The 11,874-nt window shown below is 40.6% G+C and overlaps 1 protein-coding gene across 5 annotated transcripts in view; it reads right to left on the bottom strand.

Annotated features, from left to right (window-relative positions):
- Window positions 1-288: 288 nt before the first annotated feature.
- jmjd1cb (jumonji domain containing 1Cb) overlaps window positions 289-11,874 on the bottom strand; it is a 150,796-nt gene continuing 139,210 nt past the window's right edge. For 4 of the 5 annotated variants that reach the window (XM_047378092.1, XM_047378094.1, XM_047378093.1 and 1 more), the window contains 14 exons: window positions 9,672-9,824; window positions 9,328-9,417; window positions 9,029-9,153; window positions 8,317-8,551; window positions 7,977-8,191; window positions 7,497-7,844; window positions 7,238-7,406; window positions 7,063-7,153; window positions 6,551-6,681; window positions 5,833-5,955; window positions 4,346-4,485; window positions 4,050-4,226; window positions 3,092-3,223; window positions 289-1,641 (listed from right to left, as the gene is read on the bottom strand). In XM_047378092.1, the coding sequence (XP_047234048.1) occupies window positions 1,552-1,641; window positions 3,092-3,223; window positions 4,050-4,226; window positions 4,346-4,485; window positions 5,833-5,955; window positions 6,551-6,681; window positions 7,063-7,153; window positions 7,238-7,406; window positions 7,497-7,844; window positions 7,977-8,191; window positions 8,317-8,551; window positions 9,029-9,153; window positions 9,328-9,417; window positions 9,672-9,824 (2,219 nt within the window). In that variant the 3' untranslated portion in view covers window positions 289-1,551. Of the gene's footprint in view, window positions 1,642-3,091; window positions 3,224-4,049; window positions 4,227-4,345; window positions 4,486-5,832; window positions 5,973-6,550; window positions 6,682-7,062; window positions 7,154-7,237; window positions 7,407-7,496; window positions 7,845-7,976; window positions 8,192-8,316; window positions 8,552-9,028; window positions 9,154-9,327; window positions 9,418-9,671; window positions 9,825-11,874 lie in introns of those variants that run through there. The other variant, XM_047378097.1, reaches the window with a different exon arrangement.

Genomic DNA, 11,874 nt, shown 5'->3' with positions numbered 1-11,874 from the left:
AATGTGCACCTCAACTCTCCTGTTTCCACCAGAACTGTCCGTCGGGAGCTCCACAGGGTCAATATACACGGCCTGTGGACAATGTGAAACATGTATTGTTCTCTGATGAGTCCACCTTTACTGTTTTATTATATTATTGTGGTCTAAAACCAGGTGTTTCAGTTTCATTGTCCAACCCCAGTATGTGTATGTACACATACTGGGGTGTGTATATATTTATATATACACACACACACACACACAGAGGAAATGGTCCTCAGGTCAGAGTGAAAACCACCAAACATCTCATCGAATAAATCCATTTTAATGGAAAATGTAAAACCTTTTTGAACTTCAGTGTACAAAGTATGTAACACTTCAAAATTTTTAATTGAAGCAACCCACATTTTAAAAAAATACATCACTTAATGTATATATGTATATATTTACACTCTATAGTGAACTTTATTATTTTAACTTTAAAACATCAGAATTTCACAATAGTAAACCTTATCAAAAGCAAGACAATTCCTTTATTAAATAAATTACATCTTTTGTTGTAAATGTCAACATTTTACAGCAATTAGTTTGTTTTCATAAACTGCTGTGTAGTTTTTTCTTCTTTACAAAAAACAACTTTACACAGTCTGAACAATAGTTTGGCAGTTCATTGTCAGAAAATAGATTTATGGCATGAGGACTGGAGAATGTCAATACTTCCGAAAGACAGGCATTAGCCAGTGTGTGTGAATGTGTGTCCTCCATCACAGTAGAGATCATAACTGAAACCACAGTAAAAGAAAACAACTATACAGCTCACATTTACAGTAATCATTTCTTCCTCGTAGAGTTGCATTATCAGAGCTGGAAAAGCCTCTGCTGGGGAAATAAACCACATGGTTTGATAAAGGAAACCAGGAACAGAGCACATAGTAGACTGTAACATCTAGAAACAGAAGAGTGGAACAAATAAGTCAGAAAATAACGGAAACATTAGAGGCAGCTGACTGACTGAAGCCTTTCCTGGTTGCTCTCTTGCCTCCTTTTTTGTCCTCAATGTCAAAACATCTGAAATTGAAAATTTTGCTGGTGATGCTGCTGGTGATGCTGCTGAGATCTGCAAAATCTCTGTTGCGAGACATGTTGTGGTCTGCTACTATAGACAAGTTAAAGTGTGCTGGCATTCAGAGTCCACCTTAATACCTCAGAGGCTCTCATCACTGGCTCCACAATCACCTCTGGGTCAGTCTACAACACTGAGCTCACTGCATCTATGCAGGAAGCAAAGATCACACTTAGAAGTTCAGTGTTTCTCCAGCAGGGTTCTGTGTCATAGGTCAGATCAGTCCAGCAGACACTGGTCCTGTGTCTCCTGTTGGCTCAAGAAGAGACAGACCCAGCTGTGTTTGTGGCTGGCCACTAGATTGTGTCACATCTGGGTTTGACACTGCAATGTCTTCTGGGTAATGTGACCATTTTTGAGCAGACCACCGTCAGCACATGATGAGGAGGGTGTGGATAAGGGCTGATGAAAGTTGGAGCTTTTTGTGGATGGCCAAGGTTGATTAGGTGTCATGAATTCTGTTTGAGATCTTTGTCAGAGCTGTTCCTCCTTAGTGAGCTCACCACTTCCTTCATGCAGTGGTACAAGATATTCTTCACCTGAAAATGTGACAGAAATGAACAATTTAAAATTTAAACCTAAATACTTTTTGACAAATTAAACTCTTTTAGGCGAGTGTCTCAAATTAGCTTCATCCATGTTCTAGTTTGAATACAGCCAGGGTGGAGTAGGTATACCACAAATGTTAGTTGATACAAATGGCTCTCACATTTCCTATTAGAAGTGTTTTGGCCCCATCTAATGGTCAGACTGTGACATATATTTAGTTCAGGAAAGTGGAACAATCTGCCAAAATTTCATTGTAGTAACTCTAAATGGTCCTCAGTATGTTTGCATGCCTGATAACATCAGGGCATGCTCCTTATGAGATGATGGCTCCTGGACAATCTGAGGTGCAACCTGGTGGAGTCAGATGGACCTAACCATGATGTCCCAGAGTTGTTCTATTGGATTTAGGTCAGGGGAGCGAGGACGCCAGTCAAGGTTAACAATTCCTTCATCCTCCAGGAACTGTCTGCATACTCTAGAAACATGAGGCTGAACATTATCATACACCAGTAGGAAACCAGGACCCACTGCAGTTACCTGCAATGAAGGTTCTAACAATGGTTCGAAGGATTTCATCCAGATACCTATAGGCCATCGTTTATCCTGTAGAGGTGTGAACCAGTTCTTCAACTGGTTTGATCAGACATTCACCCCTCTTTCAGCCCAGTCTCCCCTGCTGCAACCACCCTTATATTCAATGTCTGCCTGCTTTTCTTCCCGGAACTTCTCAGCAATCATCCACTCAATTTGCTTCAGATCTTTGACTCTGTGGTGGCATTAGCCATCTTCTACGGTGTACTTTGTTGGATCAGCAGCTTATCTACAGCTGGAAAGAAGCTGTTAGATCATCAAGTTCATCAGGGAGTCCAGCTTTATCCTAGGATGCCCCCTTGACCCAGTGCAGGTGGTGGGAGACAGAAGGACTCTAGCGAAAAATAACATCACTGTTGGACAATGTCTCCCACCCCATGCATGAAGCTGATGCAGAACTGAGGAGCTTCTTCAGTGAAAAACCGCTGCATCCTAGATGCACAAAGGACTGTTAGCAAAGGTCCTTCCTCTCAGCAGCCATTAGACTTTATAACCCTCACTGCTCCCAACAAACGTAATAAGTGTTCACATCCCTGCTATTTTTAAAGTTTTTCCTTTATTTAGTAAATAGTCTGTTGTTGTTTCTTCATGCACAATTACATTCATTAATACCATTTTTAAGAACTGTACAATATTTCTTTTTCTTATGTTGTATTTTTTTTTTCCTTCCAGTCCCTACAGTCAACTCTTAATTTTTGATTTTTATTGTTTTTTTTTTTATGTCTGAGTATCTGTATGCTTCTATTTGGCTTTTACATTTTTGCTGAGACACCTGAATTTCCCCACTGTGGGAAAATCCAGGTGTATCAGCAGTAAAGTAAAATCTCTGCTGTTGCTGAGATTCATTACCTGCAGCTTATCCTCATAGTTGACCTCCTCTTTGTTGGCCCGCAGCTCCTGTGTAAGGTGGAAGGACCTGGCCACATGCTCAGGAGACACAAAGTCATTGATGACTTGGACACAGCTATGCAGATTCTGGACCTAATAAGCAAGAAGATAGGATGTCCAGCACAGGATAAATTAACCACAGTCTAACCACTGCAAAAATAAATAATTCAGGACATTAAGAAGAGTTCCCAAATTCTAACTCAAGTGTTATTAAAAGGAAAGGTGTCCAGCTTTGTTGGAATAAGTTCCAAGCATCCAATTTACAATGAGTGATTATTTGCAAAAAATAAAGTTTATCAGTTTGAACATTAAACATCTTGTCTTTGTAGTGGATTCAGCTGCGTATAGGTTGAACAGGATTAGCAGATCATTAGATCCTGGTTTTATTTGGGTTTTACACAGCATCCATAACCTTGCTATCCATGGATGCCATCACTTACACTCATGAATCTATAAATGGCTGCAGTTCCTTGTAGAACCTATTTGATATTTCAAGGTCCTGCATTTTACAGGTATGGCGAATTTACCATATTCTCTGGACCAATGTAATAGATCACTTAAAAGTTAAAGTCCAGCAGTAAGACCAGCTTCGACCATCATGGTGGAGACATGGGACCTTTCGGTGCTGTGTAGAAGATAATGGTTCTGTTGAGGATCATTTAGGTTTTCTCACTCAAAGACTTGGCGACTTCAGGTTGCTCCTGTGGAACCCATGGATGCTAAATTAAATCTAAATCTGCTTTAGTTTAGGCCCTTGCACAGCTCCTGCATAGCAGGAGTATCTGTCTGAACTCTTCAGAAGTAGGAGTTAAGAACCCAGACATGAATGAGAGACCTCAGCTGTACAGGTCCCAGTCTAGCAGAAAGAAAACGACCCAACTCCTTCACAGAGCTGTAAATTTGAGGCTGCAGTAATCACCTGGTGCATTGCTCCTGCAGGTATAAGGACAGAGTCTCCCAGGAACTGAACAACAGTCCAGGCTTGAACTCCATGCTCATCCAGGAGTCGTTGGCGCTGCTTCCTGCTTAGGTACCATCCCTGCTCTCTGATTGGGTCTTGGTCCAGACACACATCCAGACCTTGCTCCTTACAGAGCTGAGACAGTAAAAAGTCAAAACAAGGAAAATAGTTTTTGAAATAAAAATATATTATGATACACTGAAGAGTCATTTGAAGCTGCTGCAGATATTCCATATTTCCATGAAATAACCAACCTTGTGCAGAAATTCTTGGACTTTGTCCAAGTCTCTGTTGAGGTAGATGTGCCATAATGCTCCCGGTGTTTCACTGGAATCCTTCAGCCTCCGTCGAACACCCTCATCTAAATCTTCCTCCTCAAGACGCTTTAACACTCCTACAAACATGTGATTACATGTAACTCATTCAATGCTGTGAAAAAGTGTTTTTCACGCTTCATAAAACAAATTTTAACATCAGACAAAGAAATTCATCAAGGGAAAAAAAGCTATCCAAAGTAACCTGCTGCTGTTTGAAATCTATCAGCTGTCAAACAGGTTCTTGTAAAGTTATTTCATTATTTACTATATCTGCAGGTCAGCAATAATCAGGCCTGAGATGTGAAACTGAGCTCAGCTTTCTAAAAAGTAATTTAATCACAATTAATTGATGATTTAATAAGAGGGACAATTAGTTTTCCACGTAAGGCCAGGTTGGTCTGGATAGAATTCTTCTCTGGATGAAGGAAATCATCATTTAAAGACTGCTTTTTGTTTTTAGTCAGTTTTATCTTAGTGTGAAATAAAAATATTGAATTGTCAAAACAGAAGAAATCTTGGGAAACAAATTAAAATATCACACTTTTAGAAATAACTTCTCTACCACTGTGGTCCTGAATATGAGAGTCATATCAATTATAGGCTTTAAATATTTTTTCCAGGGTTAAATAATGAAGGAATAATAGATCTAACTTAGAATCATTAAATTCAAATTAACATGTGCTGAAACTTGGAGATGATTTGGTGTTCCAACAGAAAAACGGTACCAAACACGCATCTGACCTGGTTCTGCTTTTTGATGACAAGATGCATGTGGCTAAGTTTCAATTTGTGGAGAGCTGATGAATCTAAATGTGGGTGTATGTACAAATCTGAGACCGTCTGGTTTTAAAATCAGCAAAGTTGTTGTAAAATCACCGTAAACTTGATAGAGAGCAGTTCAAATAAATCAGTTCATAATGAACAGATGCATTTTATATTTTTCCTTCATTCATCTTCTATACCGCTTATTCTATAGTGGGTCGCGGAGGAGCTGGTGCCTATCTCCAGCAGTCTATGGGCGAGAGGTGGGGTACACCCTGGACAGGTCGCCAGTCCATCGCAGGGCAACACACAGACAACCATGCACACACCTAACGGCAATTTAGAGTGACCAAAAAAGCCTAACAGTCATGTTTTAAGACTGTGGAAGGAAGCTGGAGTACCTGGTGAGAATCCATGCACGGGGAGAACATGCAAACTCCATGCAGAAAGACCCCTAGCCAGGAGTCAAACCCGGGACCTTCTTGCTACAAGGCAACAGTGCTACCAACTGCGAGCCCATTTTTCCTTCTTAAATCATATTTTTGGTTTTATTTTAACAAAATTCTGGGCTGATTTTAGAAAAAAACAATCATTCAGTCTTTTTTGAAAATAGTATTTTGAAAATAATAATATAAAGTAAAGCAAGAAGCTTGAAGTTTTACCAGTTTTTGAAAGGACTCCATTCCCTTTCGCTACTCCAACATAAACCAGGACAGACACCACATCTGAGACTTCAACATGGAGGTTGGCCGTCCCAAAGTCCTGATCCTGAGATGCAGCTACGCCTACAGTGACAGACAATCTTTAATCACAAAAACAAAAGTGAAGCCAGTGGGGGATCGTATCTGTAGAGAACATTTGAACATCACTGCAGTTTACTTAAAGGCCCGTCAGAGAATATTTCTTTGCATATTTTAAAGACGTTTATTAAACAGGTCACCAGTGTTTTCAGAAAAGCTTCATTCAGTTATTCAAGGTTACCAGACCCGAGTTCTGCAGAACTCAGAACATCAATTATCCAAAGTTTAATGAGTTCTGTCCATATAAAGGCAAGACTCCAAATACCGACTCAGGTCCAGCTTCTAGAAATTCTAGGCCGGTCTATTATCAAGCAATACACTTGTCCAAAATATGACTTCACCATTTATAACTGTAACAAAATGAGAATAATTGTGTCTTAGTCGCTTTAGAATCAGTAAAGAAAGCCTGAGTTGTAATCTGTAATTTTGCCGTTAGATGTCACTACTTCTTACACACCTAACCTTCAAGCTGTCAGAACATTAAACAGCTGATCTTCATGTCAAATCTGTGCACAATGAACAACATCAACTGGTAAAATGAAAAGGTAGCCCTAAACTGATGCTGCTGTTTTCCTCTTACCATATGCACAACACAGTCTTGGCCCAAGATCAGGCCTGACAAAGAACGATGGTAGGTGTGAGGCCAGGTTGAAGCTCCCTTCTGGATCTGAATACTCTGGCAATGGAAGGTTCTTCATCAAGTCATCGTACCTAAAAAACATGAACTCAACTGTAAAGTTATGCTTGTTTTTTTGTAAGACTTTATTATTTATAGTTTCGGCAGTTGAAAAAAGAGATTTCTAGACATTTTCCACAGAATATTAAAGAAAAAGAAAATAAGAAAATGCATCTAATGTATGCCAACAGTTACAGGGTTTCTCATCATTTCTGCAATTTCCTCTGAAATGCTGGAAACCAACTTCTTGGTTCAGAACCAACTTCTTGGCCATTTTTCTGGCCTTCTCGTAAACGGAAATAATTTAGGCAATCCTAATCGAGCTAAAACATTAATGTTTTGTCTGATTTCATTTCAGTTCACCATGTAGTAAAATATCAGGTTTGACCATTTTAGGTTTAACAGAGGAAACGTACCTTGAAGGCATCAGAGCCATGAACTCCTCTCCAGACGGCCAGTCTTTAAGTCTGTAAACCATGGGTTCACCATCTTTGGACTTTGGCCGCTCTTAACAAGTAACAGACTTTAAGTTATATTAAACAGCAACTAAACAAATTAAGTAAGAGTGAGGTCTAATTGGGCTAAACCTACTGTTAATGTCCTCAAATCCATCCCAGAACTCCTTTATTCCAGAGTTGGACACCACTTGGTCTTTGCAGTTGAGGAGGTCTCCCTGATGGTCTGCGAACTCCTGGTTAAAGGAGTCAGCCTTCCACAGATTGACATTCAGTCGCTTATGGATCCCAGACACCAAAACAGGCTACACATACACAGAAAATCCAATAATTAGATTTCCCTGGTTTACTTAAAGCATGGAAATAGATCATCTGATGGTTGGACCTAAATATACCTGTCCTTGTTCCCAGCACTCTCTGAACAACTTCCAGTTGTTCTGGTTGCGATGATCTTTAAGCCACAGCAGCCGTATGTTATTTAACCAAGAGTGGGGAATGTCTGGATATTGATTGGTTGAGTCCTCCGGCATCGCTGCAGGCAGAGCACCCGATTTCTTTCTTTGTGCTTTGACATCCTCTGTACCAACAGGGGCAGGGTTGCTGTTGTTGCTGGGGGTCATGTAATCTTGCTTTGTTGAAAGCTTGGTGGTGATGCTCTGGCGGCTGGGGGGGATTTTATTCTCCACCACTGAAGCAATGATGTCATCTAGGATATTTGGCATGGTTCGGCCATCTTTTCCAGTCTGTGGACAAACAAACAAACAAATAAAACGGCCTCGTTTTAAATTTTGAAAATACACACAGTGTACACATGAAACAAACTTATTCCAACTCCATCCTCCATTCTATTGGCATTAATGATCTGGTCTGTATACCTGCGCAGCGGTAGAATAAACAGGTGCAAAGGCAATTCCTGCATCAGTAGAGCCCAGCTTGAGCTTTCCTGCTGTGGTGGTGAGCAAATCTCTGAGTGTGGAGCCCTGCTCTGTACTGTTAGCCACCAGCGATGTGTTTTTACACTGCTGCAGGACTTCCTCCCCAACCTTCTCTTCCTTCACTGGTTTGCCTGGCAGCAATGACTGCTTGTTTTCTGAAAGAAAATAGGAGACGGGAACAGCAGGAAATTAGCGACACACTTTCTGAAATTCAAATAAACCTGTTAAGATACTGACCGTGAGACAGTGACGCACAAAAACATGAATCCATTTTCCTCACCTTTCTTTTCATCCCTAGATTTCTGCTCTGCAAGGTCAGCCAGGAAGTGAAGAGGTGACTGAGACTCAGGTGGGATGACAGGTGTGCTTTCACTGTCATTCCCAGGACTGCTGCCCCCACCGTGCCCTCCATTGGTTTCTGCCTTGGCTCCTCCGTCCTCCAGGTTCTGCTGGGAGCCCTGCTCAGCTTTCACCAGTGACAGCTTGTTACTATGGTTTAGCACATTTTGCAGAACCTAGTGGACAGAAACAACAGGCAGTTACATTGTCTACTGAAAAAAGGTCTGTTACTTGTACTATCACTTTTGTTTCCTTAAAGGGCTCACAGAAAACCTTTGTTGGACATTGCTGATATATAAATGAACTATTTAAATGTAGCAGCTGGACACAGAGTACAAATGACAATCCTGATGTTGAATTTTATCTGTCTGCACTCTGGGGAATAATGAAATATGTAGTTTTATTGCACAGTTCAGGGGTTAAAAGGGATAAGGACAAGACAAGATGTGGGGAACCTTTTCAGTGAGTATTTAAAAATAATTCAAACTCATTTAAAATATACCAAAAAGTACATTTATAGTCATGTATATAGTGCAGTCTTCTAGGTAGCTAATGCAAATCACAACACATACTTAAAGGTTCCGTAAATATTCAGAGAAACTTTACAGTGATATACTGTGTTACATGTCAGGACCTGGGTATGACTGTGGTACCTGTGAGACTCCGTTGGTTGCTGGTAGTTTGGTGAGAACATTCTGTTTGGTAGAGCAGGCACACTGAAACATGATGTTGCTTTTGTCTCTCAGGGAGTGCATGGATGTCACCAACTCTGTCAACACTAAAATAAAAAGAGGGTGTAACATTATAATTGAAAAGATTTAAAGACAAACATCCAACTATACATAGTAAAAATAACATAACCAATAATATCTACCACATTAAAGTAGACAAGAGGAATGAGAAAGAGTGCAGAGATATACTGGAAAATGATGGATTTCTGCAGGTACTCTACCTTTGCCAGGGATAATCTGTGTTGGCATAAGATGCTTATGGTCATGGGGTTGGCCTTTAACACACTTCAACCAGCCATACAGCTCTTTATCTAAACATAGAAGAATAAGAAACATTACCTGCACAGTCAACATAATGTTGTTCTTTAATATCAACCCAAAAGATTTGATCTGCATTATCTAACAAGAAGCTGTGAGATAAAACTGTGCTGTATTTCAAGTCATCTAAGTAAGCCTTGTCAGGTTTAAATAATCCTTTAAATGTTAGGTCCTGAGTTTGTTTACACTTCAAGTATTTTGGGATCAGGTGGGTCAGTGCTGCCTGTCTGCAAATATAAATACGGACCTTTGCAACTCCTTCGCTCCTTGGCCTTGTAACAGTCAAGGCAGACCACAAAGCCACATTTCTGGCAGACCCAGTGGATGTTAAAGAGTGTTGCTTCACAAGCGTCACACATTTCTCTAACCCCTCTCACTGCCCGCTTCCATGCAAGTTTGGCTGAAACAGACAAAATACAGATTCAGAGTAAAAATCTGATAAACTTTTTACAGTCAAGGCAAAAAAGTGAATTCTAGGGACTTTCACGTCTTCGGCAGGTTCTAAAACTAAACTAAATCTAGCCTCAGGAGAATCAAAAACACAGAGATTAACCAGCGAAAAACAGTAACCAGTCACCAGAACAAGTGGCTCGTCATAATAGCATGAAGACAGTATGATGAGGGTTAGTTGAAATTATGCATCAAATATAGTTTGTACTTTGAATCAATACGATGCATGTTTGAGAAACCTATAAGGGTAGGGGTAGTGCAAGCCCCCTTGCCATGTCACAGTCCCACACAAAGACCACGGTAATCTTATGACAGGAATTGTTATGGATGTATGATTATGTGGCCTTTTCTAATTATCTCTTTGCTGCCTTAATTAAATATCTCTGCCCTTGTTGCGTATCTGCTGCACCGCTCACACAACATAACTGTTGATTTCACATATGATGCAACACATAGTCAAAGATAAACTGATCCAAGAGGATGACCCCTTTAGGAGGGTTAAGAACAGGCGTAGATAAAAGCAGGAGTCACGCTCCATTCTTTGCTCCTCTCGGTTCATCCCTAAGATGGGCTGAGGGGGGCCCGGTACCGAAGGTGAATGTCACTCTGTATCTGTTCAATTGTATACTCTGTACACTGATCATTTTGGCATTAAATCTTGATTATATACTTAACCATTTCTCATTATTTTACAAGGTAAATACTTTGCTGGTTTTACTGGTTGGGTCTCGGGAACTGGAGAGAAATGGACCCGGTGGTGCACAGGGAGGAAAGAGAGTAAAAACTCCCATTTTACAACAGCCTCTCATTCTCCACAAACACTATGCTCTATCCAGTTACATAAACAATAATAATAAAAATGTGTTTTCTGTACTACTTAGTAGTACACTATTAGTATCTTTTAATTTACATTCACTTTCCTACATTGTTAATACATCGACACTACTGCATGGAAAGGGGCATATGCCACATTTTGTCAGTTTTGTGCATGAGGCCCCTAGATACACACAACATATGTAAAGACCTGACATTTCAAGTGGGTGTATTTTCCTTTAACATTTTAACTCTAAATGAGACCCATCCTTCCCTTGGGTTCACATAGTTTCTACTAGTTTTAATGCAAGATGGCGCCGCTGTTAGCTGCCTCAGAGCTTTGCTCTCTCGTTTTCTGCATATTTTTGTGGCGCTTTCTGCCACCATTCGGTGGTCTCATATAACAGAGAAGAACTTACTAAACAACAAACAGTCTTCTCTTTGCATTTTTTTTACCATCATTCATTAACGAAAGCTTCGCGGAGCGGCGGCTCTCTATGGGCTATACTGCTAGATACGGCGGAGAGGGAAGAGAGCCGGTGTGCTCGTGAAACTCCGACAGCAGGGACTACGCACACCCTAGCCATCAATACACCTGGCAAATGTGTGTTCCCTGGCCAACAAGATGGACGACCTGCTTCACCTCACCTGTAAAAACTCAGACCTCCGTGAATCTCTGCTTTAGTGAACCCTTGCAGACCGCAAGGCAGACTTATTGGGGAAAAAGTGAGGCGAAATTTGCTTTATATAAATGAAGGTTGGTGCAGAGACATCCCAGTGTTGAAGAAGACATGTAGTCCTGACCTGGAGTCATTTCCTTTAAACTGTATACAGTTTTATTCACCGAGGGCGTTCTCCTCGTTTGTACTGTTTAGCGCTTACATACCACCTCAAGGGTCCACTTCAGATGCTAAAAAACAACTGACTGAGCTCATAACAGATGTGGAGAAAAAACATCCCAACCCCCTAATCATTGCTCTTGGGGATTTTAACAGCGCAAACCTCTCTAATGAACTTCTCAAATACAGACAGCACATTAAGTGTCCCAATAGGGGGAAAAAAAAACCACTCTGGACCACTGCTACACAACTTTAGAGGATGCATATCATGCTGTCACCAGGGCTGTTTTGGGACTTTTTGACCACTCTCTGGTCCACCTCATCCCAAACTACAGGCAGAAATTAAAA

Source organism: Girardinichthys multiradiatus, chromosome 10 (genome assembly GCF_021462225.1).
Source record: "Girardinichthys multiradiatus isolate DD_20200921_A chromosome 10, DD_fGirMul_XY1, whole genome shotgun sequence".
Lineage (NCBI taxonomy): Eukaryota > Metazoa > Chordata > Actinopteri > Cyprinodontiformes > Goodeidae > Girardinichthys > Girardinichthys multiradiatus.
This window is presented reverse-complemented; position numbering and strand designations above follow the sequence as displayed.